This window comes from Macaca thibetana, chromosome 8 (genome assembly GCF_024542745.1).
Source record: "Macaca thibetana thibetana isolate TM-01 chromosome 8, ASM2454274v1, whole genome shotgun sequence".
Taxonomy (NCBI): domain Eukaryota; kingdom Metazoa; phylum Chordata; class Mammalia; order Primates; family Cercopithecidae; genus Macaca; species Macaca thibetana.
In genome coordinates, this window is record NC_065585.1 from 102600347 (window position 1) to 102618368 (window position 18022).

Here is an 18022-nt window from a genome sequence, read left to right on the forward strand (position 1 = left end):
ATTGGGAGTTTTCATCCACAGAGTGGGTGGTTTGTATCCAAATAGCAGGGCATATGTCTGTCTAGTTCATGCCAGCCTTCCTGTAGACACTACAGCTTCCCCATGGGACTCGGAACATTACTCACCTTCTAGCCATAGGACACATCCTTTGTATGTGGACAAACTCACACAATAACATGTCATTCCCATTATATCCATTTCAGTACAGTGTATGAATGACACTTTATGCCAGTTGGCCTTTTCCTGAGACAAAGCAATCATATTGGTAAGAAAGCAAGGGAGATATTACATTAGGTGGAAAACAGAGTTAAGTGACCAAGTTAGAAATGGTTAATGAATGGCTGTGTCAAGTCGTTCAACTATTTAGTTCATGTTTATCAAGTCTGTTTTATAAATCCAGACCTGTGTCAGGCACTGGCTATGATGGGAGGACAATTTCTAAAGTTCTTATAAATTTGCTGCCTAATTTCTAAAGTTCTTGTAAATTTGCTGCCTTTAAGATGTTTATAGAAAGATAATTCTAAAACATAAACAAAATGCTAATAAAGCAATTAAAGGACAGGACCAAATCAAAATGTATGGCAAGCATGTTAAGGACTGGGAGAGGTCAGGAAGGAAGATGTGGATGAAATTTGCAGACATCTTGAAAAAACTCTTGGAGAAAATGGACCTTGATATCTGGATGTGACTTAAACAGGTCAGGAGGAGAGAGAACAGCTTGACCCAAATGGAGTGGAACGGGATGCATGAGAGAAAACAGTGGGAGACAGTGTTGCCCAGGACCCTATAGTCAATCAGGAAATGTGACTTCCAGGCCTTTTGATCCCAGTAAAGTGGGAGAGAAGAGACATCATTTTCTGCATTTTGGTTTTCTCCAAAGTTAAATACCAGAATATAAGCAACAACATGCATAACACTGGAAAGAGTTGCATTTATTGGACATTCTGTCTTACTACAGGGTATGTGCTGAGAGGTGCAGTTATTTCTGCATCTTGCAGAAGGTATCATATGACTATTGCCTTCAGGTGTAGCTTAGTAGCAACTGCAAGTGGGGTTTCATTATAGCCACAGAATGTCTTTTGCCAAAATGAACACCAGTTATCAGGATCATAGAATGTCTAGCCAGTGCTCAAAGAAATTCATTCCATATACTACCCAGGAGCCAACATGAACAAAATACTCCTCGTTATTATTCACTTCCTGAATGAGTTTCACCTCCAAGCAGAGGATGCCCAGAAAAGAAAAAAAAAAAAACAACTTAAGCTTCAAATTTCAACATATCTTTGGGCTTTTGAAATCATTTAAATGAATCTTTTAGGCTTTTTCTCTAGAGCAGATTTATTGAGATATAATTCATATGTCACAAAACTCACCTATTTAAAGTATAAAATTCAAGGGTTTTAGGTATATTCACAGAGCCGTGTGACTGCCAGATCTACAGTAACCTTGGAAACTCTTTACCCATTAGCAATCACTCCTCATTTCCCTTCCCACCTCCCTCCTCCCTGCTCCCCGACTGCCCCCTGATTCCTAGACAATCACTAATTCACTCTCTGTGTTTATAGATTTTCCTATTCTGGAAATATCATGTAAACAGAGTCATACATTATGTGGTCTTTTGTGATGGATTGGCTTCTTTTATTTAGCGTAATGTTTTCAAGATTCCTCCATGTTGTAGCCTCTATCAGTATTTTATTCTTTTGGTTGCAAATACCATGCCATTGTATGGACATACCACATTTTATTTACTCCCTCTGCAGTTGGCAGACATTTGGGCTGTTTCCACTTTGGGGCTATTATGAATGATGTGGCTATAAAAACTCATGTAAAAGTTTTTATGTGGACATATATTTTTATTTCTCCTGAATGAAATACATTTAATTCTCATTTTCCACAGGAGTTATGTTCTATAAAGTTGTCATCATCACTGAATTAGCAAATACTGAGCCACTGCTCCTAGGTAAAATACAGGATTAGGTCTGGGAGACTGCTGGTCACAATATTTTTGTCAATCCATCCATATGTAACCTTGTTTTGTGTGTTTCTGTTTAGAGATACTTTACTGAAAAAAAAATACATATATATATAGTAAATTTCTTTGCTTTTTAACCTCACAACAATGCTATCCACTATGCTTTTTTATCGATTGTTATCTCTGGAATTCATAAATTTAGACAACTTTTTTCCATCACTCCATTACTCTCTATGCATGTTTCTTTAGCATTTTCTGGAGTGGTCTCACATACAGATCAGTGAATTTCCTCTCTCTCCTTCTGGATGTAAGTACTAGTGCTTGATTAACATTGAACTCAAGGCCAACAGCACTATGATGCATGCCTGAGTGAAGCTTACCTAACACGTGTGTTTTCTCCATAAGGAGTTTCACCGAACTCCTCACTCTGCCATTCTGAAAGTGCATGTCTCCCTCTTAGGCTTTTTATCTTCACCTAAAGCAAAAGAGAATGAGGACAATCATCTGAATTAACTTAAAGAAATCTTTATAACAGAAGAGAAACGTGTTTGGGGATTAGATTTCTAGCCAGAGTCAGTGAGGTTTTCCATCCTGATTGAATTCTTCTGAAAACTTTTTAATGTTGCAAAATGCTTTGACTGAGCAGCCTTAGGTTACTCCACAAGCGTTCTTTTTATTTCTTTCAGCAGTATGGACGGTACATTTAAAAAGTCTGACTGAATTTTTGCCTCCAGTTTGAAACTCATATTTTAAAGATAATCTTAAAGCCAGAAATTTTAAATATATTCACTGAGGTCAATTCATCAAACTTTATGGAGTTTCTACCCTGGTTCATATATCAACCTTGCTCTGGATGCAGCAAGACACTCTAATGAAAGTGATGTCTTAGTTCTTTTTGTGCTACTATAACAGAGCACCACAGCCTGAGTAATTCATGATGAACATAAATGTATTTAGCTCATGGTTCTGGAGGCTGGGAAGTCTAAGACAGAGGGGTTGCATCTGGTGAGGGTTTTCTTGCTGTGTCATAACACGGTGGAGGGCATTACATGGTGACCGAGAGGAAGTGAGGGTTGAACAGCAATCCCACTCTCTTGATAACAAACTCACTCTCTCTGTAACAGCATGAATCCATTCACGACAGCTCAGACCTCTTAACGGTCCCACTGCTCAACACTGTTGTGTTGGGGATTAAGTTTCCAACACATTCAAACCATAGCAGATGATATAATCTAGAGTTGCAAAGAGCCATTAATTTGGGATTCTGGTAGCTAAGAATATGCAATTAAAATTCTGCATAGTTGGCTGGGCGTTGGTGGCTCATACCTGTAATCCCAGCACTTTGGGAGGCCAAGGTGGGCAGATCACTTCAGGTCAGGAGTTCGAGACCAGCCTGGCCAATATGGTGGCCATCTCTACTAAAAATATGAAAAATTAGCCAGGCGTAGGGTGTATCCTTGTAATCCCAGCTACTCAGGAGGCTGAGGTGGAAGAATCACTGGAATCCAGGAGGCAGAGGTTGCAGTAAGCCGAGACTGCACCACTGCACTCCAGCCTGGGAGACAGAGTGAGACTCCATCTCAAAAAAAAAGAAAAAAAAATTCTGCATAGCTGTGTATCCATCAGTGTCATTAGAGCAGTTAGTGTTAGTGGCACTTAAAATTGCACTATGTGAATAACTGGCCCCTTTTATAAAGTATCTCCCTAAGTGTGTACTGTTGGCATGAAAGGCTGCCTAACTTTTCAGGGCCTCAAAGCCCCTCTATTATCAGGTACCTAAAATTGCCTGGTCCCTCTCGTACAACTATGGCATAACTATATCCCATGATACATTATTATATAACAATTGGTTTTCCTCTTCTATTATTTTTTATTTTTCTATATGATAATGAGATTGTCCAGGAAAACAGAAGTCTAGGAATACATATATTAAAACTACCATTGCGAAACTAACATATTTCCCTACTGAACCCTCAAGTTAGTGTATAAATTGTTGTCATCTCTGGTTCTTTACCTGGACATCTTTCTGTCAGTTGGAAAAATGTTGGGTTGCCATAGACCTCCCTGTGTTACCTGTCTCCTCTTTTGACTTTTATGTCACACAAGTTACTAATCCCACAAACGAACCCTCTGCTCCATTCATTCAGTACACATTTGAAGGTCCTCCAGTGTGGTAAAGGTGCTAGGTGCTGGCTCCTCACTATCAATGAGACAATTTCCTAGACCTTAAAGAAGTTTTATCCTCTCATGAGGTGGACTAATATGAAAACAAGTAAGTACAGTAATTCCATGTTCTGTAAAAGAATATACAAGGCACCCAGGAGACCCAAAGACTGGTTCTCACTTCTCCCAGACAGTAGAGAGAGCCAGAAGTGGTTTCAGGTTGGTGCAGTGGCTCACTCCTGCAATCCCGGCACTTTGGGAGGCCAAGGCAGGAGCATTGCTTTAGCCTAGGAGTTCAAGGCCAGCCCGGAAAACAGGTTGTAGACATTCTTTCTCTGCAAACAATAAAAAAGTATTATCCAGGTGTGGTGGCATGTGTCTGTGATCCTAGCTACTCTGGAGGTTGATGTGAAAAGATTGCTTGAACCCAAGGAATTCCAGGCTGCAGTGAGCTATGATGGCACCACTGCACTCCAGCCTGAGTGACAGAGCAAGACCCTGTAGCAAAAAAAAAAAAAAAAAAAAAAAAAAGGAAGAAGAAACAGCTTCACCTCAAGCAAGTGATGAGATGAGCCAGGAAGAAAGATTCTAGTACAACTGATTTAAACATGGAGTGATTCAGAAGGGCATTCCAGCATTTCCTTTAAGAAAGGCTTAAAGATGAAAACCCATATAGACAGTCCTGATTTACATTATTTTTTTTATCTTACAATTAGGAGAATGTGAGTCCAATATGAGACTCTAGTTCTTTGATTATAATACTTCCCCTTATTTTCTGTCTGCTTCTCCAATTCTGCTGGTGCCAGCCTCCTTGATAACAGGGCATGGAGTCATATTCATCTACCACAGCATCTAACACAATTAGTAGGTCCTTAAAAATGTGTTGGGTAAATGAATACCATAAATCCATTTTTCATTCATTAAGGGCAACTCTTTGCCCTGGAAACTAGTTCTCAGTCATTTTGTGTGGTGATGCTGGCCTTTGTCTCTGGGACCCTAGATTTTCTTTAGACATTTCTAGCTGTTAGAGCTTCAGGGAGAAAGGCCAGGCATGGCTGGAGTTTCCATTGGAAGTGGCGAAACAGATGCACAGATTCTAAAGAGAATGCACAGATGAACAGATACACAGGTTCTAAAGCTGAGAATTAAGCTCTGGCTTATGAACTTGTTCCTAATTTTAAAAAATTACACTCTTTGACCTATGTCATGTATAAGTAGGTAGAAAAAATGGTATAATTCAAGCACCCACTTTCACCCTGATAATCTTCCTTTTTAAAAAAGGGTGAGACTTGATTTCATTCTTTTTTATGACTGAGTAGTATTCCATGGTGTGTGTGTGTGTGTGTGTGTGTGTGTGTGTGTGTGTGTGTGTGCGTGTGTGTGTGTGTATGTGTGTGCGTGTGTGTATGTGTGTGCGTGTGTGTGTGTGTGTATGTGTATGCGTGTGTGTGTGTGTGTATATATATATTTTTACATTTTCTTTATCCAATCATCTATTGATGGTCACTTATGTTGATTCAGTATCTCTGCTATTATGAATAGTGCTGCAATAAACATAAGAGTGAAGTTATCTTTTTAACACAATGATTTTTTTTCCTTTGGGTAGATACCCATTAGTGGGATTTTTGGATCAAATGGTAGTTCTACTTTTAGTTCTTTGTTATGCGAATAGCCCAGACTTCACTGCTCTGCAATATATCTGTGTCATAAAACTGCACTTGTACCCCTCAAATGTATACAAATTGTAAAAAGTGAGACTAATATATATCCTCTAGTATGTAGTAAAGAGACACCAAGTTTGGTCTTTCATTCCTCTTACATGATCTACTCCTCATTTAATGGGCTGGAACCCTTCAGGAACTCCCTGATTTGCCTCTTCCTGGTGATCCTGGTCTATGCCATCTCCCTGGCTTCCATGCCATCTCCTAGGCTTGACAGGGGAGGTAGGTAGCTCAGGGGCCCAGGAAGCCAACCCTGCCCCTTCCCTCCAGGTCCATTTCATCTCCATAGTATTCCACACAGATGTAAAAGTATTCATACTTTTTTGGTTTTTTTTCCTCTGTGGAGAAAACTTAAAGCACTTTGGCTTTAAACTCTTAGCAAGAGTATTGCCAAAGGGCACAACCTCAGGGCTACTAGATTTCCTAGCAGGAGAGGACCCACTGGGAAAGCTCCTCCTCTCTCCAGTGGTCCTTTTCCACTCACTGACCACCTCCATCCCAGCACCAATGTTTGGAGTCTCTCCCTGAACTTCAGGTCAGCCTCCTGCTCCTGGGACACACACACCCCTCTTCCTTCCAAGGATGAAATGCTAATTATCAGAGATATTACAGACTAATGCCTTAAGGAGGAAGGAGTTCATTTCCAAACTACCACATAATTTGTAAGGCAACACTCTCTCTAGCAGTCTGGACATCTTATTACTCCGCAGATAAACTATGTAATTCCCTTCTTCCAGCCAGTGCCACCTTCATCCTCCTCACCATCCAATTGTAAATTGTACTCTCTGGGCTCACTAGGAATAAGAGAAGGGGCCATCGTGGGGCCATATACTCATTGCAGCTGGCTCTTTAGCAAAGAGATGCTTGGCTATTGCTGCACCCTTAAGGAACAGATTAACTTCTTATCTAAAAGTCTGTTCTACCCTCCGTTTCTAACTAAGCAGGAGGGGAAGCAATGGATTACTCTCCCCTTCATAAGTATAGGTAATTGATGACCTGCGCGCACAATAGCGGGTCACAGGCTCTGACCAAGGTTTTATTTTTTTCTGAATTATGGTTCATTTTCATTAAGCCTTACAAAGGAATAAAATTCCAGCTGGATTTAAGCATTTTGTGCAGCATTTAATGAATCACCTTTCCTGAAGAAAAGGAAAATTACACAAACTCTCCCAGAAAATCCAGCCAGCATAGTCATCATAGCTTTATGATACAGAATCGAGTTAATTATGAAAAACACTCAATTCCTTAAAGAAATCTTTAAAAATCTTGAACATCGTGGCCATGTATCCTGGTGAGGCTAAAATTGGTCAAAAGCAGAGCAGAATAATAAATGATAATTTCTGCTAAATAATTCAGGCTATCTGAACTCTGATATTTTACTGACTTTAATGAGTATAATGGGTCCAATTAGAGACTGCTTTCCTTTACTGTGCCAGACTCAATATGCTCTCTCTTAATTGTGGGCTCCGTTTTTATTTGGATAACTCATCTCCACAAATTTGTCCTGAAATCCCAGTATCTGGCGTTAATAGCTACTAACTAACTGTATGTCAAAGTCAGTCACTGAGTAAGTTTTGATCATGATTATCATGAAGAAAAAGAGATTGTACTGGGGCCTGTCAGCAGGTGGGGGGGCTAGAGGAGGGATAGCATTAGGAGAAATACCTAATGTAGATGATGGGTTGATGGGTGCAGCAAACCACCATGGCACATGTATACCTATGTAACAAACCTGCACATTCTGCACATGTATCCCAGAACTGAAGGTATTAAAAAAAAAATTAAAAAGAAGATGAGTAGAAAGCAAGGCAAAAAGAGAGAGAGAGAGAGAGATTGCAGAACAAAAACTAGATGTATCAATACACTAGTTAATCTGGGATAAGCCTCATTTGTAAAAGAATGGAATGGGTCTCTCTCAAACGCGGCCTTTCTTTCTCCCCGCGCAGGGAAGTGATGCCGACATGGTGGATAAGAACAAGTGCTGCACACTCTGCAACATGTCATTCACTTCAGCGGTGGTGGCTGATTCCCATTATCAAGGCAAAATCCACGCCAAGAGGTTAAAACTCTTGCTAGGAGAGAAGACCCCATTAAAGACCACAGGTACGTGCAAGAACAGTGATCGCGGGGAGACCCTGAAAACCAAGTGCTGGCCTGTCATGCGGATCATGCTCCTCCTTCACAGGCAGTTGTCAGAACCAGAGCCTAATGGTAGATGTCACTCAAAGCCTTTAGGGTGGCTGGGCTCAGCAGACCTGGCTGTCGTAAGACCCCTAAATACCATTTCAGGTGCTCATTCTATCACCCTGGCTCCTTCTGATGAAGTATTGCAGCAGCTTGCATCTGCTGAAGAGCTGTGTGTATTCTGCAAGATGTTGTCTATCATGCCTAATGTGTATTACATAAGATGTGATATCTATTCTGTTTTCTAGATTCCGTCTGCAATTAGAGTGGATCATGCATGCTGTGTTATGTGTAATAGAGAGGTCCCCTACCAATGTCTGTATAATGCAGGACATCATCCCTTTTTTACCTTGGCAGGAGAGGGTGGGAGGAAAGGAAAGGAAAACTGTAATCTTTAAAACTACTTTAGTGTGCCAAGAACTGATTTTTTTTTTTTTTTTTTTTTTTTTCTGAGATTACATTCTCAGCATCTTTGCAGGGGACCCTGTGATTCATCTTGCAGGCGATCCTGTGATTCAAGCCTATTAACTTTCACAAGTAAAACCTGAAATATTGAAAGCTGATTATTTGACCTTCTAGTTGCTTAACTAAAATAAATTCTTCGGCGGTCTATCACATCATGAAACTAAAATACTCTTATAATGTAATCAAGATAAACTATTTGGACAAGATTTATGTTGTGGCAGAAACGTGACCGAACAGGTTATAATCCAGAGAAGCTGGGGGCATATTTCATGGTGCCTACTCTTTCCACGCAATTAAAATTTAGCAGTACATTTTCTCTGCTGTCTAATGAATCATGCATAAACTGTAGGTGTAATTATTTTGTAAATGGTGTTTTGGAAACTGGAGAGAGTCTGAAACAATGCTTGGCTTTTATTCTTACCACTGTTTTTCTTAAGAAAAATGTACTCTTTTACCTAGAGAATCGCAAGGAATCATTTTACTATATTTTTCTAGTTAGTTTAAACAACATTGTTTTTTTAAAGGTGACTTTGACATTCAGGCATAGGATGAGGTTGCAAAACACATGAAATCTGGAGACAAACTCTGTATGTTTGGGGGCACAGGTTGTGTATCAACCTTTGACAAGCAGCCAGTGAATTGAAACTCCTGATTCTTGCTCCCTTAAAGGTTGCATATTCCATCTTGTAACCTACTCCCCATCAAATCTCTTAAAATAGACATCTCAAAAAAAAGTCACTGGAAAATTTTTACCTGTTTTCCATGAATTAATAACCAGCCCATTTGTTCTCTCTGTTGAAGCAGAATATTTCTGTTAACTTAAATTTTGGAGGTAATGATGGAAGAGGAGAAGGTGTGTGTTTGCTTATCACATCAATTAGCAAATGGGAGAGTTATTCTTTCTGCAAAAAAAAAAAAAAAAAAAAAAAAGTCGCCACATGGTAAAACTAGTTCTTCATGAATTTAAATACAGTTTCAAGACAACAGAGCATCCAGCTGTTTTCCTGAATTCAAACACCCTCAGACCTGGGAAATGGAACTTGAGGGTAATTTGTTAGCTGTCATCAATATATTCCACAGGAAAAGGAAAAAACAAAGTGCAGCCTTTACTTGATGGCTTAGTCTTGGCTGTTCATGGGACTGGCTCAGCCCTCCCTGTTGCAGAAACCAGGTTGCTGGATAGGCAAGAAGGGAATGAATAGGGTGTGGTGCACCGAAAGCTATGGCTCAGGTTGGTCCTGACTTGTGCCAGTACCCCCTTCACACCCAGCTCATACCCCCTTCTGCAGTGTGCCCTCCCATCCATTCCACTCTGAAGCTGCTTTGAGCAGAAACGATCTTGGAAAGTGGCAGCACCAGACAGATGAGAGGGCCTAGGAAGCTAAACTGGCTCCTGGCTTGGGTTGGTGTCAACCCAACTGTTGGCGGGGAGCAGAGAAAGCAAGGCCTCCTACTAGAGGGAGCAAGTAGTCAGACATGAGGCAGATTGGTTAATAGGAGAAAAGACATGCAAATGTATGCAATATGTATACATGACAGCCTTCAGAATGAAGACCCAAATGCAGTAGAAATTGGCCATTTTTATGGTTACTTCAGCAAAGTAAGGGCAGCCGTGTAGATATATGATAGCACAAAAAGGGAATGATCTAACGCTGTTGGACAGAGTAGGGATACCCAGCAAGGCCTGTCTATCAAGAGTCTTTTTGGTCTCTCTGAGCAGCACTCCTAACTTCTGGGTGTGGGGCAGGACCCTCTCGGGAAAGGGGGTCTAATGTCCTACTCTCCAACACGGTTGATCAGATAATTTCTTTCTGGTCAGTTTTTACACAGAAAGGTGAGGGGAGTGAGGGGAAAATTAGAGTAATAGTTTTTAGGATTTTATGGCTGGCTTTGGGGAATAGGGGGTTATGGTTTCTATGACCTGCCTTGGAGAAGCAGGTTTCCAGGCTAGCCTTGGGGGAGAATGGAACAGGGAGACAGGAGGGTAGGAGAATGTCAGAGAAAAACTTCACTTCTGAAGCTGTTGCTCAGGCCTTCATTTTGAGATATTGTTTTCTGAGTCCCAACAGCAGGAGTAGTCTTTGTGGGGGTGTCCCCGGTTAAGGGTTGAAAGCCCGATAGGAAGATGGCACCAGCCCAGGGAGCATGCAGATGAACCAACAGTGTGCTGGTATTGGGAGAGCCTGGCAGATGGTAGCAACGCCTGCTGCAGTCCTGGGTTCTAGGAAAGGATAGGCTGTGAAGACCGTGGCAGGACACCACCCTTTAATGCAAGCATGCTGGGCTGGAGACCACGCGTACGGAACGAAACAGCAACCTGAATTCTAGCCTTAGAGTATAAGGTAGAGGCTTCATCTCACGTTACTGCGAGTACAGGAGAAAGACCAGGGGGCAGTGGAAAAACAAACCCACACTATGGCCTCCTGAACTATCAAGTACAGCTCCCTGAATGCAGTTCGGATGGCCATCCTCCCTCACTGCCTGCAGCCACACCCAGCAGCAGCTTCTGCAGGGCGTCACCTTCCACGTGGTGGCTGTCTTGTGCTCCTCTAGGAAATGCTCTGCCTAATTAACCAAGTTGACTTGAAATTACTTCTAAACAAAAGGGAAAGAAAAAGAAGATAGAAAATCCAATCAACTGAATCAAGATGCAAGGGGACCATTCTGCTCAGGTATGCTGCCCCCACCCCTGTGAATAACAGGCTCTTGAACTGGGGTGATTTCTGTGTTGGAATAATAGAACTACAGCTCATTGCTTCTGCCAGCTACTTCGTCTGATGAGGGTGAGCAGTTGGGATCTGTGAATCCCTACCTTTCCACCCCATCAAGCTGCACTTTGATCAAGCATCTTCTGGGTCTCCTGCAGAATGAGTTGCAGCTTGAGTTGCCTTCTCCAGATGGGTGCATGTTTACTAGAATTTCTGAAATGCTTGGCAGAGCCGCTGGAATAACACTCATTCATTTGCATACTGTCTGTGGCTGCTTTTATGCAGCAATGGCAGAATTGAGTCGTTATAACAGGGATGATCCAGGCCACAAAGCCTAAAATATTTGCTCTGTGGTTCTTTACGTAAAAAGTTTGCTGACTCCTGATCTAGATACTGGATGATCTTGAGGAACATGCAACAAGGGGGCAATGGGTTTTTTATACAGAAACTCACAACAGGTGCTAATGTGAGTTTCTGTATAAAATGGAAGCAGTCTTCCAGGCTGTGCACCAGTCGGGACCTGGGGAGGTGCCTGGGATAGGGACTGAAGAAAAGGATGTGACTGAGAGCAGGCTCATACCTGTAATTCCAACACTCTGGGAGGCTGAGGCTGGAGGACTGCTTGAGCCCAGGAATTTGATACCAGCCTGGGCAATGTAGTGAGACTCTTTCTCTACAAAAAATTAAAAATTAGCCAGGCATAGTGGCACATGCCTGTAGTCCAAGCTCCTTGGGAGGCTGAGGTGGGAGGATCCATTTAGCCTGGGAGGTTGATGCTGCAGTGAGCTGAGGTTGCACCACTGCACTCCATCCTGGGTGACAAAGTGAAACCCTGTCTTAGGGAAAACAAGAAAAAGACCCTAGTCACTGGGCTTAGGGCACACTTTAATCCAGTATGATCTCATTTTAGCTTAACTAGTTATAGTTGCAAAAAAAACCTATTTCCAAAAAAAATGACATTCTGAGATTCTAGGGGGACGTGAATTTGAGGGGACATTAACCCAGTATACGAGCAAACTCCAGTTAACTGACGGCAACCGGCAAAGATCATAGGCCCTGATTTCTGTGCCTGCCAGCTCGTGATTTTCCTCCCCCAACCTCTTTTTTTTTTTATGATAAATCCGTATCAGCAAGATCTCATTCAAAATCCTGAAGAAAACATCATTTAACTATTCTCTTTAGAAACTTACTTTTGAAGAAAATATGAATGACAGAAAATCTGACGTACAGAAAAGAATCCTTAAACTATAGCTATTCTCCATTTTCCCCCATTCATCAAAGTGATTTTTAAGATTATGCACAATCGGAATGGTTAGGTTCTATCCAGCATTAATAAGAATATTCATCTGCGTCTATAGCAGAGACTTTGCTTATCAGACACCCATTTGCTTTTTATCTTCCCCAGACTTGGAATTGATTGTGTGTTAAGACCTGGCTACAAGACGGAAGAGAGCCATTCAACTGCATTAGATTTTGCATGAACAAGAAATAAGCCTTTATTGTAATACTTTGTGGTTGTATGGTATTACGGGAGATCCTATCCTGGTGGCTACATTATCCCTTAAAGTTATTGTTTCAGTTGTGAGCTTTTATGAACACATCTATCATTCACAGTAAAAATGGATATGAGTGCAATCTTTCATATAGTTCCCAGACATCATTAGTTTAACAGGTAATGACATCAAATTTAGCAATAACCTTTCTTTCATTTTTGACCCTTCAGAGTTTGAAGTGGCCCTAGGGTTATGTGTGTCTTCACTAACAAGGCTGGATGGATAGAGAACCATTCTGAGGTGTGCTCTGCAGGGACCACAGTTATTACCACCTTTATTCATGACTGCACTTCTGGGCACATAGTAGGCATTTAATTAATACTTGTTGGATGTGTAAAAATTGGAAGCATATATTAGAATAATGACAGGCAGTTAAGTGTCTATAGTTTTCTTTTCAAATTTAGTTTCCTTGGTTATTTAAATTTTAGTCAAATATGATGGTAAAAAATAGTGGTTTTCCAGTTTAACAGGAAGTTGTCATCCCTATCCACTTGCTTGATCTTACAAAACTCTTTTCTTTGTAAAATAGGTGCTACACAGAATACCAGAGGCCACAGACAGAGGCTATGAAGTCAGACCCAGTTTTAAATTCTGCTTATATCCATGGGAACGTTCACAGGTGGTTTTAACTCTTCAGCCCTCAATTTGTTATAAGTAAAGTGACAGAAACACATTACAGAATGATTATAGTAACGCAGAAGATATAAGTAAAATACTATAGGGTCTGCCACACAATTCAGTGTGGAATAGATATATTTTTGTATGTAAATACATGCAAGTGTACGCATACACACAACTGATCCTCATTATTTGAGGATTCTGTATTTATGAATCCACTATGATTTATTTGTAACTCCAAATTAATTCTCCTGGCACTTTTGGGGTTATTCCCAGACATGTGTGGAATTGTGAAAAATGTGAGTCATGCCAAGTACACATTCCCAGCTAAGGTTGAACATGGTGACATTCTGGTTTCATGTTTCCGCTGTCATTCTGTAAACAAGTCTCTCTCTCTCTCTCTCTTTGCAGTCTATGTAGTGTCACGTGTTTTGCACATTTTGTGCCTTTTGTTGGTGACTTTGCCATTTAAAATGTCCCCCAAGGGTAGTGCTGAAGGGCTAGCTAATGTTCCTAAGTACAAGAAGGCTGTGATGAACCTTACTGAGAAAATAAGCTTTGCTCAGACATGAGTTACAGTGCCATTGGTGGTGTGTTTAAAGTTAATGAACCAAACATTTATATTAAATCAGACATATTTAAGCAGAAACACACATACATCAAGGTTGTATCCTGACTGATCAAAATCTTGTAACCACAAGTTCCTAGGAACCTAACCCCAAATTTCTCCGGAGCAAATGTTCAGTATTTGCTATTTCAGTGTTCCTGGTAACTTTGTAAAACATAACTATCATGAATAACAAGAATAGACAACATTCATAGCACAAGTACTTTCTATTCATTACATTTATATAAAATAAGTTTCAAAAAGTCTGTTTATTTCTTAACGATTAAATAAGAATATATAATATTTAAAAGATTCTGGGTGTGGTAAAACTATACCTAGTTGAATAGACTGAATCTAGCTTAATAATGGAATCAGTAATTATAACTGATAATTGTAATTGTAAAGATATTATACAGATACAACACATGCATTGTTTGATTTAATCTTCATAAAAAGCATGATGTTTACAGTATTACTGTATCCGATTTACTGAGGAGGAAACTGAGACCCTGCAGGCTGAGTAACTTGCCTGATGTTATATTGTAAGACACAGAATTGCAAGTCAAACTGACCTTTTTTTTCATTTTCAGCAATACATAATGTTTCATAAAGTGATTTACTGATATTTGCTCATCTACTGAATAGAATATTTCAAAATCCAAGACTCTCATTAAGTGGATTGGTAGCAACAAAGACAGATATTTATACACTTTAAATCAAGTATTTCTTATTTGCAGGAACAGTAAACAATGTAAGAAAAGGAACAGATAAGCAATGATCTCATTCATTGCGTGTGTCGTAAGTGTGTTTATTGTATATTCCTCTTCTAAAATCTTGTTGGTTCTCTTCTTTTTTTCCTTATTTCTTGTTGAAAATTAGAGAGACAGAGCTTCAGAACTTTTACATAAATTTCCATGCCAGACAGAGAATTGCTTATTTAAGTTCTCTGTTGAATAAGTAAAGATCAGGGTATTCTAGATCTGCTTGAAAGTTACATAAATTCAAATTTTGAATAATATATTCACTCTAGGTTCAATCAGCACCTCATATCTGCATATAAGATTTTATACACCATAGCAGTTCTTTCATCTGAATCAGGTTATTTGGTTTGTGTGGCATAATCTGTCTGGATGCTTGTTTTAATAGATGCAAAGAATAGTTTGTCAAACAGGCAGATCTTAATAGTGGTGCATCTTCTTTTAAATTAGGAAAGCTGGCATGTTCTGAGGCATCATCTCTAGATCAGTGCATTTGTTCCAGTGATGTTTTTGGCTTTTCTAAGTGTATAAATGTAAGTAATAGATTCACAGAATTGCAGAGCTGGAAGGGGCTTAGTGATCGTTATTTTAGCCATCTCAGATACCTTGTGAGAAAACTAAAGCCCAGAGGGGTGAAATCATTTACCCAAGGTGATACAAGTGGCTGACAGCAAAGACACTGCTCTTGCAGTAATGCTGCCCTAGTGTCACTGACAGGAGAAACCATGCCAGTTAGTCCATGCCTATCCTACAGTGAGTAAGATTTAAATCCATTAGCAGTGTGAGGTAAGCTGAATTCTTTTGGCCATAATTTTTCTGCACTGGGTCATAGCAAGCTTGAGGCAATGATTAGATCAAGACTGCTGCGGTTTTTGTTTTATAGTTGATGGCTAATGAAACAAGAGATCAATGATTGGATAAAACTAAAGATTTTAACAAGGAGCCTACTGCCTAGGTGATTTTCACAAATCCTTTTCAATACCATAAACTCGCTTTTCTCTTTTGAGTGATCACATACTGGTATAAGACAGCTTATTATCTCGGCAGCTTTTATGATGTGGTTATACCTTTATTTCAGAAAATATTCTCTGACGTACTTTTATAAAGGAAAATAGTAGAACAATAAAATAATCAATTTCCTGTGTGTACTCTGAATCTGTCAACAGCAGACATGGTCAGGACTTGAAATTCATACACAAAATGCATTACTATTCAGAAAAAACTACAAGCAAAAGATTTTCTGGCAACAACTCCTGAATCATCTATTAAAGATAAGAACCCTAAAAGTGTCTAGTCTATGAAATTGAGAAGACACTCATAAAGTAAGCATCACACCTGAAATAATGGAGAGTAAATGTCCCAAACTGTATTATCATTCTTTGAAATATCCCCACATTTTAAACATCAGCCTCAAAATTCTTGCTTAATGCTCAGTTTGGTTTCTTTAAGAATCAGATGTGATGGGTAGAAATTACTGCATGGCGTTTGAGTGCGATTAATATAACATTTTAAAATATTTTCTAAATTCATGTAAATTACTTCTGTTCTCTGACCCTGAAGGTTGATAAGAAGACTGGCCCCAGCCATTCACTGGGGTACCCTCTCCCTCTTTAGCGCCACTCAAAGGGCTCAGAGAAGTCTTGACCTATGGACTCTGGCTACTTTATGATCTCACCCAGGATACTGTTGTGTTCTCAGCCTCCACAGGCTGGAGATCCAGCCCTGGGGCTCCCTCAGAAGTGTATTTTAATCATCTGTTTTCTTCACTGGCCAAGTCTCCTCTGTTCCAACCTAGGCCATGGAAAAGAAGACCAAGGCCCCATGGGAGGCATTCCTAGGGAGGTCCCACTACCATGGACACACTGTTTTTAAGCTGCTCAGATCTCTATCAACAGTTACAACTCCCTTTTTTTCCTAGTCCCCAAGAAGTCGATTACTTTCCTGACACCAGGCATACTCCTCTCTGGCATTCAGATCCCTTTGCCTCTCAGACAACTCAACACAAATCCATTTGCTCATTCTCTCCCACAGGTGGGGAAAACCAGACTTCAGGGCCTAGCTACCATTTTGGAATGGAATGCAAAAATTCCTCTCATTTTAATGAAGTGAGCCCATAAGAAAATAATTTCTAATTTCTCAATAGGCTACTCTGCTATGTAAATTGTCACATGACACAGACACCTAGCATGTTCACTTACTGAAAACAGAAATATGAAATTTAATGTATTTTCCTCACTTTGCCAGGCTTCAGAGAAGTTGTTTCTTTTGTGCAGGATTTCCTGCTAAGTGATTTTCTTCAATTGTTTGTTGAGCACTCAGTAGTTTACGGTTCTAATTGTAAATCCACCTAAGGTTTATAAGTATATTTTGGCCATCTCGAGGTATCATGAATTGCAAATGGGAGATTAAAGAGGCCCAACCAAGTTTATTTTATTTCATTTTATTTTTATTTTTATTTTTATTTTTATTTTTATCTTTTTGAGACAGAGTCTTGCCCTGTCACCCAGTCTGGAGTGCAGTGGTGCGATCTCAGTTCACTGCAACCTCCGCCTCCCAGGTTCAAGCAATCTCCTGCCTCAACCTCCCGAGCAGCTGGGATTACCAGGTGTGTGCCAATACATCCAGCTATTTTTTGTATTTTTAGTAGAGATGGGGTTTCACCATGTTGGCCAGGCTGGTCTTGAACTCCTGACCTTGTGATCCACCTGCTTCGGCCTCCCAAAGTGCTGGGATTACAGGCATGAGCCACCGCCCCTGGCCTATTTTATTTTATTAAATTTGTTGTTGTTGCTCAGTTGCATTGAAGGACTAAGCAACGAAGATTTTGCAACTCTTTTTGGAGGCAGCAATTTTTCCTGGTAGTTGTACTGGCTGAATACATGATCTGGGCATTCTGAGTGCGATCCTCAAGACTTAGAAATCAGTAAGTCTTTGGAAGCCAGGGGTCCTCAGTCATCTGAAGGAAGGATTGCTGCTGCTCTTCTGTCACTTGTTGAGATCACTTAACTGAGAAGCAGGAGATGGGTGGAAGGCCTACCCGTGAATTCTTGCTGTGATTATTTCTTGATTAGCGCAGACTGCTAATCATTAGCAGCTTCGTTTTGCATTTCACTCTGCAGAGCAGATGAAATCTTAATACCTGCCCCTTTCATTTTCAGTTAGCAAAACTAATATATCAAGAATGCTGATGAGAAGGTGAAGGAAGGATTCACTGTGGTATATGTGGTAAATGAACATTTAGTCCATCCTTTTTGATACAAAGGGAGGTTTTAT

General features: G+C 40.2%; 1 protein-coding gene across 3 annotated transcripts in view; it reads left to right on the top strand.

The window, feature by feature from the left end:
• The window catches only part of ZMAT4 (zinc finger matrin-type 4), a 374780-nt gene that overhangs the window by 200039 nt on the left and 156719 nt on the right, over positions 1-18022 (top strand). For all 3 annotated transcript variants that reach the window (XM_050800444.1, XM_050800441.1, XM_050800443.1), the window contains exon 4: positions 7803-7959. In XM_050800444.1, the coding sequence (XP_050656401.1) occupies positions 7803-7959 (157 nt within the window). The remainder of the gene's footprint in view (positions 1-7802; positions 7960-18022) is intronic.